The sequence below is a fragment of the Oncorhynchus keta genome, chromosome 3, assembly GCF_023373465.1.
Source record: "Oncorhynchus keta strain PuntledgeMale-10-30-2019 chromosome 3, Oket_V2, whole genome shotgun sequence".
Taxonomy (NCBI): Eukaryota; Metazoa; Chordata; class Actinopteri; order Salmoniformes; family Salmonidae; genus Oncorhynchus; species Oncorhynchus keta.
This window is the reverse complement of record NC_068423.1, coordinates 3661703-3686062: the sequence shown is the minus strand read 5'-3', so window position 1 is coordinate 3686062 and position 24360 is coordinate 3661703. Positions and strand designations below refer to the sequence as shown.

The window sequence follows — 24360 nt, the reverse complement described above, 5'->3', positions numbered from 1 at the left end:
CCAGAGAGCAGATGTTCTGAAAGAGCTGCAAAACCTGGACCCGTACAAATCAGCTGGGCTTGACAATCTGGACCCTCTATTTCTGAAACTATCCGCCGCCATTGTCGCAACCCCTATTACCAGCCTGTTCAACCTCTCTTTCATATCGTCTGAGATCCCCAAGGATTGAAAGCTGCCGCAGTCATCCCCCTCTTCAAAGGGGGAGACACCCTGGACCCAAATTGTTACAGACCTATATCCATCCTGCCCTGCCTATCTAAGGTCTTGAAAGCCAAGTCAACAAACCGGTCACTGACCATCTCGAATCCCACCGTACCTTCTCCGCTGTGCAATCTGGTTTCCGAGCCGGTCACGGGTGCACCTCAGCCACGCTCAAGGTACTAAACGATATCATAACCACCATCGATAAAAGACAGTACTGTGCAGCCGTCTTCATCGACCTTGCCAAGGCTTTCGACTCTGTCAATCACCATATTCTTATCGGCAGACTCAGTAGTCTCGGGTTTCGGATGACTGCCTGGTTCACCAATTACTTTGCAGACAGAGTTCAGTGTGTCAAATCGGAGGGCATGCTGTCCGGTCCTCTGGCAGTCTCTATGGGGGTGCCACAGGGTTCAATTCTCGGGCCGACTCTTTTCTCTGTATACATCAATGATGTTGCTCTTGCTGAGGGCGATTCCCTGATCCACCTCTATGCAGACAACACCATTCTATATACTTCCGTCCCGTCCTTGGACACTGTGCTATCTAACCTCCAAACGAGCTTCAATGCCATACAACACTCCTTCCGTGGCCTCCAACTGCTCATAAACGCTAGTAAAACCAAATGCATGCTTCTCAACCGTTCGCTGCCTGCACCCGCACGCCTGACCAGCATCACCACCCTGGATGGTTCCGACCTTGAATATGTGGACATCTATAAGTACCAAGGCGTCTGGCTAGACTGTAAACTCTCCTTTCAGACTCATATCAAACATCTCCAATCGAAAATCAAATCTAGAGTCGGCTTTCTATTCGGCAACAAAGCCTCCTTCACTCACGCCGCCAAACTTACCCTAGTAAAACTGACTATCCTACTGATCCTCGACTTCGGCGATGTCATCTACAAAATTGCTTCCAACACTCTACTCAGCAAACTGGATGCAGTTTATCACAGTGCCATCCGTTCTGTCACTAAAGCACCTTATACCACCCACCACTGCGACCTGTATGCTCTAGTCAGCTGGCCCTCGCTACATATTCATCGCCAGACCCACTGGCTCCAGGTCATCTACAAGTCCATGCTAGGTAAAGCTCCGCCTTATCTCAGTTCACTGGTCACGATGGCAACACCCATCCGTAGCACGCGATCCAGCAGGTGTATCTCACTGATCATCCCTAAAGCCAACACCTCATTTGGCCGCCTTTCGTTCCAGTTCTCTGCTGCCTGTGACTGGAACGAATTGCAAAAATCGCTGAAGTTGGAGACTTATCTCCCTCACCAACTTCAAACATCTGCTATCTGAGCAGCTAACCGATCGCTGCAGCTGTACATAGTCTATTGGTAAATAGCCCACCCATTTTCACCTACCTCATCCCCATACAATTTTTATTTATTTACTTTTCTGCTCTTTTGCACACCAATACCTGTTCATGACCATCTGATCATTTATCACTCCAGTGTTAATCTGCAAAATTGTATTATTCGCCTACCTCCTCATGCCTTTTGCACACAATGTATATAGACTCCCCCCTTTTTTCTACTGTGTCATTGACTTGTTAATTGTTTACTCCATGTGTAACTCTGTGTTGACTGTTCACACTGCTATGCTTTATCTTGGCCAGGTCGCAGTTGCAAATGAGAACTTGTTCTCAACTAGCCTACCTGGTTAAATAAAGGTGAAAATAAAAAAATAAAAAAGTTTCCAGCTATTATGTGTCTAAACTGAAAAACACTTCCTCGAGTTGAACTGATTTTCAGCTGAAGAAAAATGTAGACTAATGATTCTGATAAATACGCTCTTGCCTTATTCCAAAACTGCAGCATGCGGTTGGTACACATACAATGGGGTCCAAAATTATTGACACACTTGAGAAAGAGCAAAAATAATTCAAATACATAGCTATAGTATGCTCCAAAAATTTGGGAAATATTATTTTATACTAAAACGATTGCTTAGAAAGAGATTTTGTTTAACAAGAACCTTTTTCCCCCCTAAAAAAGGCAGGTGTCAATTTTTGACACCCCTATTTTCAATACCTCACTTTGTGAGGATAATGGCACGGAGCCGTACAAAAATAAAAATGTATTTGGAGAACATATTGGGAAGGATCTTGGATCATTCCTCCTTACAGAAGAATCCTTCCACATCCTTGATATCCTTCGTCTGCGCTTATGGACTACCCTCTTATATTCAACCACAGCTTTTCAATGGATTTCAAGTTCGGAGACAGATGGCATATGTTGATTTTTGTGGCCAATTAATTAATTTTGTGTATTTTGATTTGTGCTTGGGGTTATTCAGGCAGATACAAAGCAGATTCCATCTGCGCCACTGTTCAGTTTACCTGCACCGGGCCATCAGCAACTTAAAGTCAACCCCTGCATGGTATGTCCTTGTATGTAACAATGTCACACAGATAATTTAACACGGACAAAGCTTTTACATTGTTAAAATAGGCATACCCCCCCTCAAAGTGAACACTCACACAAGTGACCCAATACTAACGTCCGTCCAGATATTAAAATAACCGCACCCATCGCTAGCGAGAATGCGAATATTCAGTATCTCATGACAGTTCTGTCTTATTAACTAGGAAATCAGCTTGTACACTATTCTGAGTGTGCGTGTACACCCTGTGATTAAGGGTGCATGCTCTTTACCTGGATCTCTCTGTGCATGTTGAGTCTTTCCTTTACTGGGGTGCCCATCAACAGCTTCTCCAGAGCCATCAGCCGGTTCAATACAGATGGGTCTGTGGGGCTGAGAAAGAGACGAGAGAGAGCGCGAGAGATAAGCAGGGGAAAGGGACAAAGAGAAATGTGACTACGCTCAGATAGGAGGGAGCTTCCAAAGTTGCTCAGCAAGGAGACAAAAAAAAAGAGAAAGAGCCCATGCCTAGTAGTAGAATGAACTGTTATGAGTACAGTAATACACAAAAGGCATAAAAAGACAGATCTCTTTCTATAAGGGTCGTCGCCAACAGGCACAGCAGTCAGTGGTGTTTGTTACAGGGAGAGAATTCCTTTCAGCACTAGCTACCAAATCCTGACCTACTGCACTGAGGCCAAAACCTGTTAAGATGCAGTCAGAGAGGATATATAGATAGATTTACAGAAAGTACACCGCCTAGAAAGATCATTTTATTTATTTATTATAATTTTTTTATATTTTTTTTTACATATTTTGACACATGGATAGTTGAGCTAAATTCCAACCACATTCATTGATAAAAGGTGACCCAATTTAACAAATCACAAAACAAAAAAGTTAAAATAAACCAAAATGCAATTTCCTTATGTGGAAAAAGTTTGTACACCCCTACCTTTACCATCACATAAAATGGCTAAAATATGGAAATGATTAGAAAATCAGATTAAGTTTGGAGGGTCCAGTCTTCCATAAAGACCAGAAACGTGGTCTGGTTTGATCTTACCACACACCCATATGGTTAACATCATGCCAAGACCAAAATACCTATCCAAGGCGCTCAGAATAAAGATTGATGCCCATGAGTCTGGGAGGGGTGAAAAATCCATTTCCAAGCAGTTCGAAGTACATCATTCCACTGTCTGATCATCTACAACCGGAGAAAACTCCAGACCACTGGCAATCTACCTAGGACAGGTCGTCCCACCAAATTCTGCCCAAGAGCTGACCGAAAGATGATCATAGAAGTCTCTAAGAACCCCAGGGTAACATCAAGGGATCTACAAACCTCGCTTGCCACTAATCAATGTCAAAGCAAATGAGTCAACTGTCAGAAAGAGACTGCACAAACTTTGCCTACAAGGGAGGCCAGGAAGAAGTCTCTGCTCTCAAAAAATAATATCAAGACACGACTGATATTTGCCAGACAACACCTAGGTTACGAGCAGAACTACTGAAACGATGTAGTCAAAAGGTGGAGTTGTTTGGCCTCAATGCCAGATGACATGTTTGGCGAGAAAATGAAACGTGGCCTTTTGAAGAGAACATCATACTAACCGTAAAGCGTGGAGGCGGTGGTATTACGGTTTGGGGATGCTTTGCTGCCTCAGTGATTGCAAGTTGGCTAGGCCCTGAGTCAACCATATTGTACAATTGAGGAGAAATGTGAGGCCATCTGTCAAAAAGCTGAAGCCTGAAGCTGAACCAAAACATGGCTCATGCAACAACATGACAATGATCCAAAACACACAAACAAAGCTACAACAGAATGGCTCAAAAATAATATATGGTGGGTTAAAGCCCAGATTTCAATCCAGTCAATGCTGTTGGGTAGGGGGGGGGGGCTTGAAGTGGGCCGTGCATGCAAAAAAGCCCACAAACATGACATTTGAAGCAGTACTGTAGAGAAGAGTAGGCAAAGATTCCTCCCAGTCAATGTGAGAGACTAATAGACAGTTACAAGAAACAGCTCCATTAAGTTATTTCATCCAAAGAGGATACACCAGCTATCGAAGCTAGGGGTGTACTTATTTTGTCCGCATTTCTGTAGATTGGTCATGAATAAATTATTGCAAAGTATAATCTTTCAGTGTCCATTTGTTAAATTAGGTTACCTTTAACTGTCAATAGTTAAGGTCCTGTAAACACCGTACTGTGCTCATCTTAAATGGACGTAAGGTCAAAATCGACGTAAGCATACGGCGATGAAAATACCTGGTTTTCTAAGATATCTTTTGAATTATTAGGACATGTAAACATCTTTAAAAAAAAATCGGCATTCCAGAAGTGTATTTGATCTGCGCATGTGTGCTAGCACCAGCCGAGCGAATCTCTTTAGCGCGAGGGAAGTGTGTTCAGAAACAACTGAATGTATGAGTCTTGAGTAATTTTTACATACAAATGATAAGTTACAAATTCAAAATCAAATATGCTTCCCAAAAATAACATGTTTGCTATGGTAGAACATTTATTTGAATTGACAATTGTATGTATTTAACAGACTGCCATCAGGCTGCCTGATTTCAGATGTGTCCATGTAAACAGGTTAATCATTCATCTTGCAAAGCATGCAAATGTTTTCAATCGAACAACTATGGCAAATCTGACTATGCACATAATTATATTATTGTGTGCATGTAACAGCACTCAGTTTGACAAATTCCAACATTATAAAGTCAATCTTCTTTCAACTAGCCATTTCAACATTGTTATGTTAATAAATGTTTAAATACAATAAATAATATTATATACACGCACAGTAGCCATCTGACAAATAAATGCATGTCGGTGTCGTAGCATGCCACTAGCATATCTCTACAGTTCAAGTCAAAAGTTTGGACACACCTACTCATTCCAGGGTTTTTCTTTATTTTTTACTATTTTCTACATTGTAGAATAATAAAACCATGAAATAACACACATGGAATCATGTCGTCATCAAAAAAAAAAGAAGAGTAAAACAAATTGTTATATTTGATTATTCGTCAAATTAGCCAACCCTTTTCTCATTTTACCCCTTTTTCCTCCCCAATTTCATGGTATCCAATTGTTTTAGTAGCTACTATCTTGTCTCATCGCTACAACTCCCGTACAGGCTCGGGAGAGACGAAGGTTGAAAGTCAAGCGTCCTCCGATACACAACCCAACCGCACTGCTTCTTAACACAGCGCGCATCAAACCCAGAAGCCAGCCGCACCAATGTGTCAGAGGAAACACCGTGCACCTGGCAACCTTGGTTAGCGCGCTCCAACCCGCCACAGGAGTCGCTGGTGCGCGATGAGACAAGGATATCCCTACCGGCCAAACCCCCCCTAACCCGGACAACGCTAGGCCCCACGAACCTCCCGGTCGCGGCCTGTTACAACAGAGCCTGGGCGCGAACCCGGGGTCTCTGGTGGAACAGCTGGCGCTGCAGTACAGTGCCCTTAACCACTGCGCCACCCGGGAGGCAAATTAGCCAACCGTTGACAGCTTTGCACACTCTTGGCATTCTCTCAACCAGCTTCATGAGGTAGTCACCTGGAATGCATTTCAATTAACAGGTGTGCCTTGCTAAAAGTTAATTTGTGGAATTTCTTTCCTTAATGGTTTGAGACAATTGTGTTGTGACATGGTAGGGGTGGTATAAAAGAGATAGCCCTCTTTGGTAAAAAGAACAAGTCCATATTATGGCAAGAATAGCTCAAATAAGCTAAGAGAAACGACAGTCCATTTTTAAAAACATTTAACCTTTATTTAACTTGGCAAGTCAGTTAAGAACAAATTCTTATTTACAACGACGGCCTAGGAACAGTGGGTTAACTGCCTGTTCAGGGGCAGAATGACAGATCCCTTGTCAGCTTGGGGATTTGAACTTGCAACCTTCCGGTTACTAGTCCAACGCTCTAACCACTAGGCTACCCTGCCGCCCCACCTTGAAGCATGGAGGTGGGGGTGTGATGGTGCTTTGCTGGTGACACGTGATTCATCTTAAATTCAAGGCACACTTAACCAGCATGGCTACTAAAACATTCTGCAGCAATACACCATCCCAACTAGTTTGCACTTATCGTGACTATCATTTGTCTGTCAACAGTACAATGACCCAACACACCTCCAGGCTGTGTAAGGGCTATTTGACCAAGGAGAATGGAGTGCTGCATCAGATGACCTGGCCTCCACAATCACCTGACCTCAACCCAAATGAGATGGTTTGGGATGAGTTGGACCGCAGAGTAAAGAAAAAGCAGCCAACAAGTGCTCAGCATATGTGGGAACTCAGTAAAGACTGTTGGAAAAGCATTCCTCATTAAGCTGGTTGAGAGAATACCAAGAGTGTGCAAAGCTGTCATCAAGGCAAAGGGTGGCTACTTTGAACAAATCTGAAATATATTTTGAGTTAACATTTTTTTTGTTATTCTACAATGTAGAAAATAGTAAAAATAAAGAAAAACCCTGGAATGAGTAGATGTGTCAACTTTTGACTGGTACTGTACGTATGTATAACACATCGATTAAACACTGGAATGACTTAAAGGCAAAGGAACATAACGATTACAGATTAGGTATGGTGAACTGGGTCAGGTGTGTAAATTAAGGATGCACTGATGTGGACATTGAGCCAATATGGATCATTCCTTGGCCATAATGACTAACACTGACAACATGTTTTTCTGTAATTCTCGGCTAATACGGAAATGAAGACTAATTGATTGTGAAACCCTATTTGCACGGTCAAGGTTGCTATAGATCATTTTTTTTATGTAGGGAAGATATAGATTGTGTTGAATAGGGAAGGGCCTCCAACCTGTGTAGCTGTGCTGGGGGTGTAGGATCCTCCTGAACAGTCTTCTTCACGTCTTTTAGCTTCTTTTTCTGGGGCTCACCGGACCGCCCAGCCTCCTGCTCCTCCCTGGACCTCTTCACTGCAGCACAGGGGGGGGACATCAATGATATTACATATCAAAATTAATGTTGCAAAATCCTGGAGCCTCATAAATAACCACTACGTAAATTTGTCACCAAGACTGGGCATGCAAATAAATTGAGTTAAATGTTTCCCGTTTTAAAAATCAGACCAGTTGTAAAAACTGGCGCGTTAACGAGATTATAACTCGCCCATAAAAATCTACTTTTATGGCCTTATTTGCTGTATATTTTGGACCTACTGGAATTAGACCGAGTCAGTATCTAAAGGAAATAGTGATCTTGAACTTAGGAGCACGTAAAACGTCAGCCATCCCCTCCGGCGCCATTCTACCAATGTCTCTGCGAGGCGTTTCTGAAAGACCAACAATTGCAAATTGTTGTGGACTTGTAAACAGACCATTTGAAAGCAATAATGGTTTGCATTAACTTTTTATGGAACCTAAATATGCTGCACTGCCCGCGAATTCTGAAATAGTGTCTATACACTATCTGAGTATACTACAGTATACTACAGTAGACCTACTTAGTGACAGCCGACACTTCAATGCAAAATAAACTGTTCACCTGTTAAATTTTACAAACCACACTGCCCGTTGGATGAATATAGAACACTAGAAATAATAGCCTATCTAATAGGCCCAATTAAATGATACGTGGAAGGTAAATTGTTGTATGGCTACTTCGGGAAAAAACAGGAAATATAAACTCAACCGTCTCAACATAACCAGAAATGGTGAGGAATTTATTCTGCAATGGTTCTGATATACATTGGCAAGAAAAAGTATGTGAACCCTTTGGAATTACCTGGCTTTCTGCATAAATTGGTCATAACATTTGATCTGATCTTCATCTAAGTCCCAACAATAGACAAACACAGTCTGCGTAATCTTATAACAAAATATCTTGTGTTTTCATTGAACACACCGTGTAAACATTCACAGTGCAGGGTGGGAAAAGTATGTGAACCCTTGGATTTAATAACTGGTTGACCCTCCTTTGGCAGCAATAACCTCAACCAAACGTGTTCTGTAGTTGCGGATTAGACCTGCACAACGGTCAGGAGGAATTTTGGACCATTCCTCTTTACAAAACTGTTTCCGTTCAGCAATATTCTTGGAATGTCTGGTGTGAACTGCTCGAGGTCATGTTACAGCATCTCAACCGGGTTGAGGTCAGGACCCTGACTGGGCCAATCCAGAAGGCTATGTTTTGGGTTGTTGTCCTGTTGCATCACCAAACTTCAGTTGAGCTTCAATTGGCAGACAGAAACATTTTACAGAAGAATACAAGGCTGAACTTGGGAATTCATTTTTCAGTCGATGATAGCAAGCTGTCCAAGACCTGAGGCAGCAAACAGCCCAAACCATGATGCTCCCTCCACCATACTTTACAGTTGGGATGAGGTTTTGATGTGTGCTGTGCTTTTTTCTCCGCACAGTGTGGTGTTCCTTCCAAACAACTCAAATGTAGTTTTATCTGTCCTCAGAATATTTTGCCAGTAGCGCTGTGGAACATCCAGATGCTCTTTTGCGAACTTCAGACGTGCAGCAATGTTTTTTTGTAGCTTCCTCCGTGGTGTTCTCCCATGAACACCAATTCTTGTTTAGTGTTTTACGCATCGTAGACTCGTCAGAGATGTTCGCATGTTTGAGATCTGTGTAAGTCTTTAGCTGACACTATGATTCTTCTTAACCTCATTCAGCATTTTGCGCTGTGCTCTTGTAGCTATCTTTGCAGGACAGCCACTCCTAGGGAAGCAACTGTGCTGAACTTTCTCCATTTATAGACAATTTGTCTTACCGTGTACTGATGAACATCAAGGCTTTTAGAGATACTTTTGTAACCCTTTCCAGCTTTATGCAAGTCAACAAATCTTAATTTTGGGTCTTCTGAGATCTCTTTTGTTAGAGGCATGGTTCACATCAGGCAATGCTTCTTGTGAATAGCAGACTCACATTGTGAGTTGTTTATATTGCATTATATTTTATAACCAACAACAACCTCGTCTCATTGATAGGACTCCAGGTTAGCTGACTCAAATTAGCCTAGAAGTCAATAGCCTAGATATTCACCATTTGTTCCCAACCTACACTGTGAATGTTTAAATTATTTATTCAAAATAGGCAAGAAAAACACAACAATTTGTGTGTTATTAGTTTAAGCAAACTGTGATTGTCTGTTGTGACTTACTGGAAGATTAGATCACATTGTTTGACCAATTTATGCAGAAAGTCCAGGTAATTCCAACGGGTTCACATACTTTCTTGCAACTGTATGTATGTATTATGCTTAGATATTAAATATTGTCTACACAAGAAACTTGACAGTAGAATATTCATATGTATAGTTAGTCGGAAGTTCACATACACCTTAGCCAAATACTTTAAACTCAGTTTTTCAAAATTCCTGACAATTAATCCTAGTAAAAATTCTGTTTTAGGTCAGTTAGGATCACCACTTTATTTTAATAAAGTGAAATGTCAGAATAATAGTAGAGAGTGATTTATTTGAGCTTATATTTCTTTCAACACATTCCCAGTGGCTCAGAAGTTTGCATACACTCAATTAGTATTTGGTAGCATTGCCTTTAAATTGTTTAACTTGGGTCAAGAGTTTCGGGGAGCCTTCCACAAGATTCCCACAATAAGTTGGGTGATTTTTGGCCCATTCCTCCCGACAGAGCTGGTGTAACTGAATCAGATTTGTAGGCCTCCTTGCTCGCACGAGCCTTTTCAGTTCTGCCCACAAATGTTCCAATGGGACTGAGGTCAGGGCTTTGTGATGGCTACTCCAGTACCTTGACTTTGTTGTCCTTAAGCCATTTTGCCACAACTTTGTAAGTATGCTTGGGGTCATTGTCCATTTGGAAGACCAATTTGCTACCAAGCTTTAACAACCTGACTGATGTCTTCAGATGTTGCTTCAATATATCCACATCATTTCCCTACCATGATCGCATCTATTTTGTGAAGTGCACCAGTCCCTCCTGCAGCAAAGCACTCCCACAACATGATGGTGCCACCCCCGTGCTTCACATTTGAGATTGTGTTCTTCGGCTTGCACGCCTCCCCCTTTATTCCTCCAAACATAACGATGGTCATTATGGCCAAGCAGTTCCATTTTTGTTTCATCAGACCAGAGGACATTTCTCTAAAAAGTACAATCTTTGTCCCCATGTGCAGTTGCAAACCGTAGTCTGGCTTTTTTATGGTGGTTCAGGAGCAGTGGCTTCTTCCTTACTGAGCAGCCTTTCAGGTTATGTCGATATAGGACTTGTTTTACTGTGGATATAGATACTTTTGTACCGGTTTCCTCCAGCATCTTCACAAGGTTCTTTGCTGTTGTTCTGGGATTGATTTGCACTTTCCACTCCAAAGTACGTTCATCTCTAGGAGACAGAACGCATCTCCTTCCTGAGCAGTATGATGGCTGCGTGGTCCCATGGTGTTTATACAGATGAACGTGGTACCTTCAGGCGTTTGGAAATTGCTCTCAAGGATGAACCAGACTTGGACAATTGTAGAGCTCCTTCTGAGGTCTTAGAGGATTTATTTTTTAATTTCCCCATGATGTCAAGCAAAGACGCACCGAGTTTGAGGGTAGGCCTTGAAATGCATACACAGGTACACCTCCAATTGACAGAAATTATGTAAATTATGTAAATTATGTAAATCGAGAAGCTTCTAAAGCCATGACATAATTCTCTGGAATTTTCCAAGCTGTTTAAAGGCAAAGCCAACTTAGTGTATGTAAACTTCTGACCCACTGGAATTGTGATACAGTGAATAATCAGTGAAATAATCTGTCTGTAAACAATTGTTGGAAAAATGATTTGTGTCATGCAAAGGAGATGTCCTAACCGACTTGCAAAAACTATAGTTTGTTAACAAGGAAATTGTGGAGTGGTAGAAAAACTAGTTTTAATGACTCCAACCTAAGTGTATGTAAACTTCCGACTTCAACTGTAGGTCTAGCTTACAAATGTCAATTGAAAGGGTGAAACATTATTCAAGCATTAAACTGCGCTTCGGATTGGATCGCATAGAGCAAAATACTTTAAATAGCCTATCTAATTTCCTACTGTGACGTGGGTCCAATTAAATGAGAGATGGGACGAATGATAGCCTACTAACTTGTTGTAAGCCTACAGACTACTTCGCAAGTAGCCTATGAAACCACCAGTCACAAAAGGTGAGGAATTTATTCTGCAATGGTCATGGAAATGTATTTTTCTAATTATTTTGGAATGCAAAGACAAAAAAATAAAGTTTCACTCTTCTCACTAACGGCAAATGTTTGCATCTTATTATATTTAGCTCGGCTACCTAAGAGTCATATATTCCCCATTTGCACAAGGCTACTACTTTTGCCCTGCGACGTAATACATCTCCCACTATAAACTGTGTACACATTATCTAAAGTTTGTGGGAGGATAAGCGCATTCTCACGCCAAGTTGGGTTTTTATATAATGTAAACTTTCTCAAAGTTCTCAGTAAAAAAAAAAAAAAATCTTTGTAAGAGGGTCCCCTCCCAGCTTATTCCCTGTTTCTGGGAATCATCCAACCGGGTTTTCTAAAGAACCTTAACTTTGGGATAGTTTCCATAATACATTACAGCTTACTAGTGTTGCACGGTACTCTGTAAATTCTGTACTTTTTCAAAATAAATAATGGTTCTGTATTATGATCTGTTATAGTCAGTTCTTTCAAAAGTATCTCACGTGATTGAGGGGATCAAGTCTAAATGAGCATAGCCCCTTAAAAGTGTCAAGAGCAAAGTGCCTGCTCCATTTACTCAATCATTGCTAGAGCTGTCTAGGCTGCATTGTTAGCTCAGTCACGCTGCACAGAAGTTATCACACGTGAATAATGCACCACAACATGTAGAAACTGTTCATTACTGTAGGCAAAACAATGTCCATAGAGCCTAGAACACTTTTACGATGCAAGACGATACCGCTAGGCTACAATTAAAAATGGAAGCTAACTTTACTTGCTAGCTTACAGCGGAATTCACTTCCCTAGTACTTTTTTTGTGATAATATGCATAAAAAAATAAGTTGACGTCAAAGCTGATTGTGACCAAACGTTATTAACTCGTCTCCCTCGTCACAAAAAAAATCTAATCACTTCTTAGTCTACCTCAACTCCATCTGGCTTCTACTAGATTCCATAAGCACAGTCAGATTCAACAGCCACATTCTGCCTTGTAAATGAGTCATTACTTTATTAAAAGAGACTGCACACACTTCTATAAAATTAATGCTTCTATGTAAATGTTGTTGATCAGTACAATAAAATAATATATGTTCTAATAGTTGCCAATATAAGAAGTCCTAAATGGGAGGGATTGGTAATAATCTGTAGCTAAAACAAGCTCAACTCAATGCACGCACACACTCCATTGGAATAATATGCATTCACCTGTATTGTGAATAGACCGAGGCTACATCTTGATTCACCCAGTTCATCAGTAGAGATATACCATTCAAATAAATTATTAACTTTATGTTGTTTGGAAGTTAGATTGGCAAGAACTTTGTCAAATTGATTGTATGATTGTATAATAGAGTCATTAATAAATACATGGCTGTCTAAAAGAAAAAGAAAAAAATAATAAATAAAGTTTCATTTGTGATTAGTATAATTTTATGTCAAACAGTAAGAACCACCAGGAAAAAAGGCACCAGGGTTCAGGGCACCAGGGTTCTTGTCAAAACTCGAATCCATCAAAATCTATAATTGTGCTGTGCCATATTACTTGCTGCCTGCAATGAACGGGCCCATAATATAAAGACCTCTGAATTTCATCGCCCCTTTCTCACCTTGTACAGATGGCACGGTCACCGTCTCCCGTACGAAGGGTTTGTTGACGATCTGCTTGGACTTGGCGGCAAAGTTGAGTGCTGTGAAGGTTTCAAAGTAGTATGTGTACTCGGGTGAGATGTTGGTGATCATGACCGAGTGGGACGAGCCGCCCAGCGAATCCTGCAGAAGCCTTGTCAGCTTGCTGTCACGGTAGGGCACACGCCCGCCGCCGCCCGCGTTGAGCGAGTCCACCACCTTGCTGAGGGTGAAGAGGGAGAGGTTGATGGCACCGCTCTCCTTTAGGCGGATGCCCTTGTTGCCCGTACGCCGGTTGTCCTCTGAGCCGGCCAGGTCCACGAGGTAGAGCTTGCCTGTCTGCTGCCGGTGCGGGGGGTTGCGCTGTGTACGCACCACCTGGAGAGAGGCAGAAGGAATGATTAACTTGTATTTATTCAGGGAAGCTCAATTGAGACCAGGTGTCTCATTTTCAATCGTGCCCTGAGGACATAAAAGAAAATATAAAAATACAAGATACAATACGAAGTACACTAGATCAATCACAGCAATCAAACAAATTATCAAAAGTCAATCAAAACAATTGCACACCTCATGAACTCATTTGTCAGTTTTAAACTGAGCAAATCCAAACATAATGCATTTTTGTAAGCGATTCCAAAAATGGGGAGTGTTAAAACTAAAAGTGGATTTACCTAGTTCGGTAGAGACCCGAGGAACCTCAAGAGTTACCAAACCTGTTCACAGGGTTGCTTACGTCATGTTTTTATACATTAAGAACTAAGTAAGGTAAGTGGGAAGCTTGTATAGTTTGGCAAACAAAAAAAGGTAGTAATGAAGTGATCTACGGGTCTTTAATGAGAACAAGCCAACTATCTTGGCAACAGCTCTGGAGGACATTCCTGCAGTCAACATGCCAATGGCACACTCCCTCAAACTTGAGACATCTGTGGCATTGTGGTGTGACAAAACTGCACATTTTAGAGTGGCCTATTATGGTGTCCAGCACAAGGTGCACCTGTGTAATGATCATGCTGTTTAATCAGCCTCTTGATATGCAACACCCGTCAGCTGGATGGGCCATCTTGGCAAAGGAGAAATTCTCACTAACAGCGATGTAAGGAAACTCGTGCACAACATTTGAAATAAGCTTTTTGTGCACATGGAACATCTCTGGGATCTGTTATTTCAGTGCCTTTAAGACCAACACTTTACATGTTAAATTATTATTTTGTTCAGTGTAGTTACTCCATAACCTAATTGACAGAGTGAAAAGAAAGAACCCTGTACAGAATCAAAAATATTCCAAAACATGCAATAAGGCACTAAAGTAAAACTTCAAATAATGTGTCAAAGAAATTAACTTTATGTCCTGAATATGAAGAGTTATGTTTGGGGCAAATCCAACACATCACTAAGTACCACTCTTCATATGGGTATGCTTGTCATCAGCAAGGACTAGGGAGTGTTTTAGGATAGAAAGAAACTGAATATATCTAAGCACAGGCAAATATCCTAGAGGAAAACCTGGTTCAGTCTGCTTTCCAACAGACATTTGGAAACAAACACACCTTTCAGCAGGACAATATCGTAAAACACAAGGACAAATACGCACTGGAATGGCTTACCAAGACGACATTGAATGTTAGTGAGTAGCTTAGTTACAGTTTTGACTTAAAATTGGCAAGACTTGAAAATTGCTCTCTAGCAATGATCACCAATCAACTTGACAGAGCTTGAAGAACGGTTAAAATAAAACAATTGTATAATCCAGGTGTGCAAAGCGCTTAGTTACCTAGAAATAATATAATAATAATAATAAATGCCATTTAGCTGACGCTTTTATCCAAAGCGACTTACAGTCATGTGTGCATACATTCTACGTATGGGTGGTCCCGGGAATCGAACCCACTACCCTGGCGTTACAAGCGCCATGCTCTACCAACTGAGCCACAGAAGGACTCACAGCTGTAATCTCTACCAAATGTGATTCTAACACTCGGGTTTGAAAACTTATATAAATCAAGAGTGTTTTTTTTTTTATACATTTTTTTTTAAGAATCATAATTTTAACAAATGTTACATTTTTCTTCCACTTTGACATGAGTATTTTGTGTAGTTCATTGAGAGAAAAAAAGGTAATTCAATCCCACTTTGTTACAAAATGCGGAATAAGTCAAGGGGTGTGAATACTTTCTGAAGGCACTGTAAGTTTTAAACCAACTTTTTGTAACATAGCCTGGTCAACAGTTTGGGCAATAGCATAGATAAGCGTCTTCTGAATACAAATGAATATTATAAACAGAGATCAATATTATTCACATAAATAGTTTAGAGAACACGTCCCAATACCGATCCCAGCGTTACACCTTTTGTAATATACCCGAAACTAGACTTTGGTTTACACCATCAGAAATCACGCAATGTGTCCGATCTGACAGATAGGCTTCAGTTTGAGAACTGATCTAGGCCCATTTCAGTCAGCCTTTGAATGAGAATGTAATGGTCAAGTTTCAAATACCTTGGAAATGTCTATAAATAAGGCAGCAATGTTTTTTTATGATCTAAGCAATTTAAAACATCTAGAACAAGCGTAGCAGCTGAAACGGTACCATGACCTGCTCTAAAACGGTGCACATTTAGAATAGGATGAGAGAGAAAAAAATATATTAGCTGAGAGTTGGGCAGGGATTCTAAAACTTTGGAAAGCCAAGATAAATATGGTTCAATTTATCTAAGTCAGAAGGATCATCTCCTTCGTGTAGGGGGAGTACATGCTCAGCTTTCAAGATCATAGGAACAACTGTCAAGTTAAAAATACAGGTAAACGATTCTGCAATAAGTGGGGCAGAGAGCTGCATCATATGAAATGGAAAATAAGGTTCCTTGAGTTTTGTCAGAGTTTAGAGTGACGAAAGGAGCCAACTGCTCTTGAATGTCTAGTCATTGAGCAAAGGATACTCACAGAAACAGAGCCGCCATGAGCAGAGCGTGACTGACAGAGAGGAACTAACAAAGTTATTTCGTATTTCGGGAAGGGCCTTAAATTTGGCAGAAGCAATTGGGCCTGGGTAGGTACAGTGCCTTGCGAAAGTATTCGGCCCACTTGAACTTTGCAACCTTTTGCCACATTTCAGGCTTCAAACATAAAGATATAAAACTGTATTTTTTTGTGAAGAATCAACAACAAGTGGGACACAATCATGAAGTGGAACGACATTTATTGGATATTTCAACTTTTTTAACAAATCAAAAACTGAAAAATTGGACGTGCAAAATTATTCAGCCCCCTTAAGTTAATACTTTGTAGCGCCACCTTTTGCTGCGATTACAGCTGTTAGTCGCTTGGGGTATGTCTCTATCAGTTTTGCACATCGAGAGACTGACATTTTTTCCCATTCCTCCTTGCAAAACAGCTCGAGCTCAGTGAGGTTGGATGGAGAGCATTTGTGAAACAGCAGTTTTCAGTTCTTTCCACAGATTCTCGATTGGATTCAGGTCTGGACTTTGTGCAAAATAAAACAAATACTACATTCCTGTCAAACAAAACGATATTCTACTTTGCTCCTATAGGTTTCTGGAGAGGAACTCAAGTCTGTCGACCGATTCTGGCTTGGGGCATGTCCTATGGCATGTTACAATGTTTCCACCTGTGCTGAAGACCCTATCTGAAGGGGCATAGGTACTTCTTTGCAAGATCGCTCAGTCTTGGGAAGTTGGCCTTATGAAGCTTCCACCACTCAAGCGAGTCTGTGTCTGGGTCTGTGTCTGTGGACATCAATTAGCTTGACAGCTCAGTTTAGATGGTCCTGTCACTAAAGCACCTTATACCACCCACCACTGCGACTTGTATGCTCTAGTCGGCTGGCCCTCGCTACATATTTCGTCGCCAGACCCACTGGCTCCAAGGTCATCTACAAGTCCATGCTAGGTAAAGCTCCGCCTTATCTCAGTTCACTGGTCACGATGGCAACACCCATCCGTAGCACGCGCTCCAGCAGGTGTATCTCACTGATCACCCCTAAAGCCAACACCTCATTTGGCCGCCTTTCGTTCCAGTTCTCTGCTGCCTGTGACTGGAACGAATTGCAAAAATCCCTGAAGTTGGAGACTTATCTCCCTCACCAACTTCAAACATCTGCTATCTGAGCAGCTAACCGATCGCTGCAGCTGTACATAGTCTATTGGTAAATAGCCCACCCATTTCACCTACCTCATCCCCATACTGTTTTTATTTATTTACTTTTCTGCTCTTTTGCACACCAATATCTCTACCTGTACATGACCATCTGATCATTTATCACTCCAGTGTTAATCTGCAAAATTGTATTATTCGCCTACCTCCTCATGCCTTTTGCACACATTGTATATAGACTCCCCCCTTTTTCTACTGTGTTATTGACTTGTTAATTGTTTACTCCATGTGTAACTCTGTGTTGTCTGTTCACACTGCTATGCTTTATCTTGGCCAGGTCGCAGTTGCAAATGAGAACTTGTTCTCAACTAGCCTACCTGGTTAAATAAAGGTGAAATAAAAAAATAAACTGGGAGGCAGACGTTACGGTCTTCTTGAAGATGCAAGTATTTTCTTGCTCTTCTTAGCCACAGGTTCAGCTTCTAGGCACACATGCAGAGCTGTGGCAGGCTGAGGTGTGCTCTTCTCAGCTAGCAGAGACTGGAGCTCCAAAACATCTCGTTTGATGCCCTCAACCTTGTTGTCTGCTATGTATTTTCTCCTGGACCGGGGGTCCGGTTCTGCTTCTACACCTGCATTGCTTGCCGTTTGGGGGTTTTAGGCTGGGTTTCTGTACAGCACTTTGACATCAGCTGATGCAAGAAGGGCTTTATAACTACATTTGATTGATTGAAGCCATATCCAGGTGGTCATCTGTGGCAGGGTCATCGTACTGTACTTGTCATTTAGATACTCCAGTGTGGCGCTCTTGGTTTGCTTTACGAGACTGTTCTCACCCTCCCCTGGCTGCAGGTGGTGTTGAACAGATGCAGCACAGGCTTTACCAGACAGCACATCAGTGAATTATTGTAGTGGGCTTATGGCTTTGTTCATTGACTCCAAAACGTTGATATGCTGCCAGCTGGGCACCAGGTGCCTGCTTTTCTTCTCGGAGCCCATGACCCGTGCTATGGCCTTCTCCTGCTTCAGGACTCGTTCAATCATCTTCTGTCTTGAACCCCACTTGGTTAGGACTCGGAGTTGGTAGATTGAGCACAGCCTGTACCAAAACCATATCTCTGCTATTTTTGAAGCTGATGACAACCTTTTTGCATACCCCGATGGCACGGTCAATCCGAGGGTCTTTCAAACCATTCTCTGTATATTTATTTTCTTTTAAGAAACAAAAATAATATTTAGAATGGCAACATTTTTAGTAATGTAACAAACACAGCATGCCCACACATCGTGATGTAACAGGTTTTGATAGGCCTTATTTCTATTTGACAAAAAACATTGGCAAAAACTTTTCACCTTGTATAGTACTACTACTACATTGTTTAGGAATGTTTGACCATTGTAGCTGTTTGCACAGGCCTATATGTTTACATATTTAATTGTTTTGATTGAAAAGATATCTAATCAATTACATTTAGTCCATATTGTTGTTATTCTTTAAACATGCCTGTGGTTAATTTTCTATTGGATTGGTAGAATTACAACAAGCTACAAAGGTAAATTATTATTATAATTTAAAAAAAAGAATAATTCTACAGCTGGTCTGAAGATTCATTTTTTGAATGCATTTGCATTATCCAATGTCATACTTAACGATAGCGAGGGGAAGCCTGTGTTCAAAGCACTGCAGACGGGTCCACTTGTTCAAGAGCAATGCTTTTATCATGCACACCGTTTGTCTTCGGTCAGCTTCCATGCCAGTGCGTCTTCGAGACCCTGGGCTATTATTTCACCCGTATGGTCATCGGGGAAGTATGTCCAGAGGCACACATTTAGCAATGTCCATTCTTCATCTATATACGGGACTGTCAAGCTTAGATATGGCGTGTGGTGGAAAAGTACGACACATTACACCACTGCGAAAGAGTCACAGAGAAGCTGGCTAAAGTACTTAAGTAGTACTTTAAATAATTTTTACTTAAGAACCGTAATTGCTGGACTATTAAGCGCACCCGAATATAAACCGCACCCACTGAATTATTTAAAAAATATGTATTTTGTACATAAATAAGCCGCACGTGTCTATAAGCCGCAGGTGCCTACAGGTACATTGAAACAAATGAACTTTACACAGCCTTTAAACGAAACATGGCTTGTAACAAAAATTAAACAGTAGCCTACCAGTAAAGTCATTGGTCACTATCTTCCTCCTCCTGTGCACTGAAACCACTGAAGTCATCTCCTTCGGTGTCGGAGTTGAATAGCCTCAGAATTGCTTCATCCGATGTTGGATCGTTTTCATTGTCGCTCTCGTCACTTTCATCCGGAGGCAAATACCCCGCTGAGCTCATGCTGCCCCTTCAACACGCAGCAGCCCAGTCGAAACCCGTTGATGATAGTGGATTTTTTGACAATACTCCACGCTGTCAGGACCCACTGGCAGACTTGACCATAAGTTGCTCTTCGCATGCGGCCCGTTTTAGTGAAGGATTTCTCCCCACTTGTCATCCAAGCCTCCCACTGAACAAGGAGCGCCACCTTAAATGCACGATTTACACTGATGTTGAGTGGCTGCAAATACTTTGGGCCATCTGCCTTTCTTCCCTCTTGAAAGGTTTGTTGCCTTTCAGCACTGAGTCAGTTCCTCACGCTGCTTTTTACAAAGTCTTATAATCGACTCATTAAGGCCAAGCTCCCATGCAGCAGCTCTATTTCCTTTTCCAACAGCCAGATCGATCGCCTTCAACTTGAACGCTGCATCATATGCATTTCTCCGTGTCTTTGCCATGATGAGGGTGACAAAATTACTACCGCAATCAGAATGATGGGAAGTTTGAGCGCGCTCGATTTACGTCACAAATGTGACGGTGCTCAGTTTTTTGGCGGCATGAATCTTGTGAAAGCGGGAAAAATCCATAAATTAGCCACGTCATTGTATAAACCGCGAGGTTCAAAGTGTGGGAATAAAGTAGCGGCTTATAGTCCGGAAATTACGGTAGTATGTGTACTTTACTATTTATATTTTCTGACAACTTTTACTTCACTACATTCCTAAAGAAAAAAAATAAACTTTTTTTTCTTCCCCCGGACAATCAAAAGCAGGACAGGAAAATGGTCACATTCACACACTTATCAAGAAAGCATTCTGGACATCTCTACTTACTAAACACACGTGCTTCATTTGTAAATTACTTTTACTCCAGTATGATAAATTGAGTACTTTATCCCCACCACTGCTCTTTCGCAGGTAGCAATGTATAACCGTGGCGATGCTTCTTCCGCAAAATACTTGCGGCTTGGTAGCTGATATTTGGGGTCAATTGTGTTTAGCAGCTTTTTGAAGCCAGGCTTTTCCACTGTATAGATGGGGACCATATATTTTGCTATGTGATAAATCTCCTTCCACCTCAAACTTTTCTTGTTATATGGAATGACTTTTGAAAATGCTGCGGCTATGGTATATTGTCTTTTACCAGACGTTTTGGGAGTGGGACAACTGGAAGTATCAGCATTGTGTAGTCTCACGTATTCCTCCCATTCCACTGCGTGTTTCTGTCTCAGGTGCTGGAAGAGGTTAGTTGTGCTGCCACGTCAGGTGGCAATTGTCTTGAGACACACTTTGCACAGGACATTGATTTGCTGAACATCAGACCTCAAACCCAAACCACTTCCATATGACAGAACAAACATTGCTAACCTTGGGAATGATTTCATTCTCACGAGAGGCTGAGCTGGCTACCTCATTGTCCATTTTGATAGAATGTCTGCCGCTACACTTCATGGGCATGGTTACAACTTGGGAAAGGCTGTCCAGGATTGTTATTTGTGTGCTGTGACACCGTTGGTTCATGGTTCGGTTCACTATGGGCTGACAGAGGGCGAGATGCTGGGGCAAGTTGTTTTAGTTATCAGCCAAGTTATATTTGTACTGAGCTAAATCTCTCTCAGCCAATCTGATACTGGCATCAAACAATCCAGATTAAAAATCATCCAAAATTAATCATTCAGATTTAACACAGTCAGACAGTAATTCAGACAATTTGCTTAAAGCACAAGGAGAAGCGATAAATTCCCACTAGTGTTATTCCCACTAACATTATTACCAAGGCCCACATTTAGAATTAAGCATTATAATTGAGGAGGAAAAGAAGAATGGGAAAACGATAAAGGTATGGTGGGGAAGGAGCAAGGGAGAAAAGTGGAGAAGGATAAAGGTATGGAGAGTGGAGGGAAAGAGGAAGGGAGAGGGTAGGGAATCATTTCGTGCTCCATCTATGGCTCTGCTACAGAGATATCTAAATCTGTGTTCAGACTGCTAAATATGAGTTGCCTTATTCACTAGCCACACGGACGGTGCTATTAAAGACAGAGGTCTTTACGTCTCCGAGATTGTCCCAACAGGCATAGCAGCAGCAACCAGAGGGATGCTTTATGTAAATCTATCTATGTCATGTTATGCATCTAATACTAAGTCATTCATGGGAAATATATAAACCTATGGGAGTCAGAGTGTGTAGAAACCTTGATGAGTAGAATGGCGTGGCTGCGGCTGGAGCGCTGGTTGAGCTTGGTGGAGGCCGTGGTGCGGTTGAGACTGGCAGGGATGAAATGAGAGTGGAAGTTGGAGAAGGAGGAGAGGGGCGTGTGGGTCAGGCCCGGGATGAGGATGTTCCTGTCCTTGTCCTCTCGGATGGGCAGATCCTGAGCACTGGGGGACAACAGGTCCAGCACCTGGAACAGGGAAGGAGGCAGGGACCGACCATGAGATGTAAAAATACTGCCAAAAAAAGTCTCAATACAATAAAACCAAATCATTGATTCAACATTCATTTCACTTTCTATTCTTTGTGTCCACCTCATTCTCAAAAATGCATTGGAGGAGAGGATCTAAGGTCTCTCCCCTCTAACTTTCTCCCCTGATGTGTTTTGAGGCGAGGAATGAAAAATTGATTAAGGACATATTTGCAAAAACATGAAAGCACTCACAATGCATCACAATAAATACCAGCAACAATTATAACCAAACAAAACAGCTAAGCATATTTCATAAAACATCAGACCACCCAGTCCTACCTTCTCGTTGTATATTTCCAGGTAGGACATGCCGATGCTGTAGTCCCAGCCTTCGTGCTCCCTCTCCTTGGCTTTCACCAGGTTGAAGACACCTCGGACCGCCCGTGGGATCACCCCTGGCTGTTCTTGACTGCCCAACATAGTGTGGGTCTTCCCTGGGTGAGGAGATAGAGGAACAGGCGGTTGGTGCTGGCTGGGGGATAATGGAGTTTTCTAGCATGCTTCCAGATATAAAATATTGCTGCTAACCACTCTTGTTGAGCCATTTACTGATAATGCAAATTGGAGCAGTGGTTTTCAAGCCGTGATCCGCGGGCAGTACCGAATGCATTAATGTTTTAAAATATATTTTCCCAATTTGTAATAAAGGTGCATTTAATATGTTACGTTCACTACTAAAACGGACCAGAAATTTGACCCGATTTTTTTTTGCAACTTATGACTGATTTGGTGGTCACTGTAAAGGCTGAGAACCGTTGCATTAGGGTATAGTCAAAGTTGCATATACGCACAGCGCTGATAAGCAGCTCTAGAAACATCAATGATATAAACAAGATGGAAGAGGAAAAAATGCAGTGGAAGGACATAACCTCGCTTAACCTGAAATCAGTCTGTGACAGTAACTCATTGACAGTACCTTGTATCGCCCTCAAAGGAATACATGAAATGAGAGCCCTTTGACATACCAGCTCCTGTTGGGCCGTAGGCAAAGACGCTGGCGTTCTGTCCTTTCAGTAGGTGGGCCAGAATGGGCTTCACTGAGGAGAGGAACACCTCCTGTTGAGTTGTCTCCTCACCGTGGAAGACATCAAACCTGAAACCCACCACAGAATTTTAAGGGACACAGTCTGTTGCCTGTGGTATTTTGTGCCACACACACACGAAAGAGAGCAAGTGATCCATTTGGTCCCCAAACACATCGTCTTCTATGTTCAACCACTTTTTTTTAATCAAGTATTAAAATAAACTGGCATGTGATGAAAAAGGTTGATATTGTATCAGGCAAAAAGCCACTGACTGGTATTGCAGAGTCTCTGTGGCGTTCCTCCAGTTGATTATCTCCAGGGTCTCCGTATCCAGTCTTCTTACGCAGGCCCCCTCGCCCTTCTGGTCCTGCATGTGCATGTAGGGCCGTAGGCGCACCGCGACCCGAACCCTGGCTGTCTGTTTGGTTCCTCTCGCAACGTCCTCAGCCACGCGCTGGGCCGCCATGTCTATGAAACAAGAAATTACCTTTACTTAGCTAGAAACTGACAATGAGAGTCCAATAAACACGGGGTAGCCAGCTAATGTTAGCTAGCAAACAAGCTCGAAACACATAGGGTGGCAGGCAGACCGCTGGCTATCTTTGTTGTTAGATGTCGTTAGCCAGGTCAGTTGTCGAGAATCTAAAGCGAATAAAACACTCAACCTTACCGAAAGTTTTCTCCTGTTCTCTATAAAATGTGGTTTGTATAAAAAAAGTTCAAGATGTTTGCTAAAGTAAATGACGGCAGAATTTGTTGACAAAAAAAATAAAGACTTAAACGATCGTAAAATGGCCTTCCGCCCAATATTTTCAAACGATGAAGCACAGGGGCCGTCACCAAACTGAGCCAATCGGCACTCTAGGTCGTATGACCTATGACGTAAACTTCCTCCACCACTTCCTCATTCCAAAAATGTAATTATTAAAATCACGTAAATGTTGCAATTTACAAGTAAGCAATATAATATACATTTGTTCGATTTGAATACTGTTACCCGAAATCATGAAGCTTGGAAATTGATAATTATTTCTGGGTGCATATGGGT

General features: G+C 41.8%; 1 protein-coding gene across 1 annotated transcript in view; it reads right to left on the bottom strand.

The window, feature by feature from the left end:
- Positions 1-24171, bottom strand: part of kif22 (kinesin family member 22) — a 46753-nt gene extending 22582 nt beyond the window's left edge. The window contains exons 1-8 of the mRNA XM_035745210.2: positions 23983-24171; positions 23585-23780; positions 23253-23380; positions 22567-22721; positions 22015-22224; positions 13364-13760; positions 7417-7534; positions 2864-2963 (exon numbers count right to left, since the gene is read on the bottom strand). Of these exons, the coding sequence (XP_035601103.1) occupies positions 2864-2963; positions 7417-7534; positions 13364-13760; positions 22015-22224; positions 22567-22721; positions 23253-23380; positions 23585-23778 (1302 nt within the window). The 5' untranslated portion in view covers positions 23779-23780; positions 23983-24171. The remainder of the gene's footprint in view (positions 1-2863; positions 2964-7416; positions 7535-13363; positions 13761-22014; positions 22225-22566; positions 22722-23252; positions 23381-23584; positions 23781-23982) is intronic.
- Between the last annotated feature and the right edge of the window lie 189 nt (positions 24172-24360).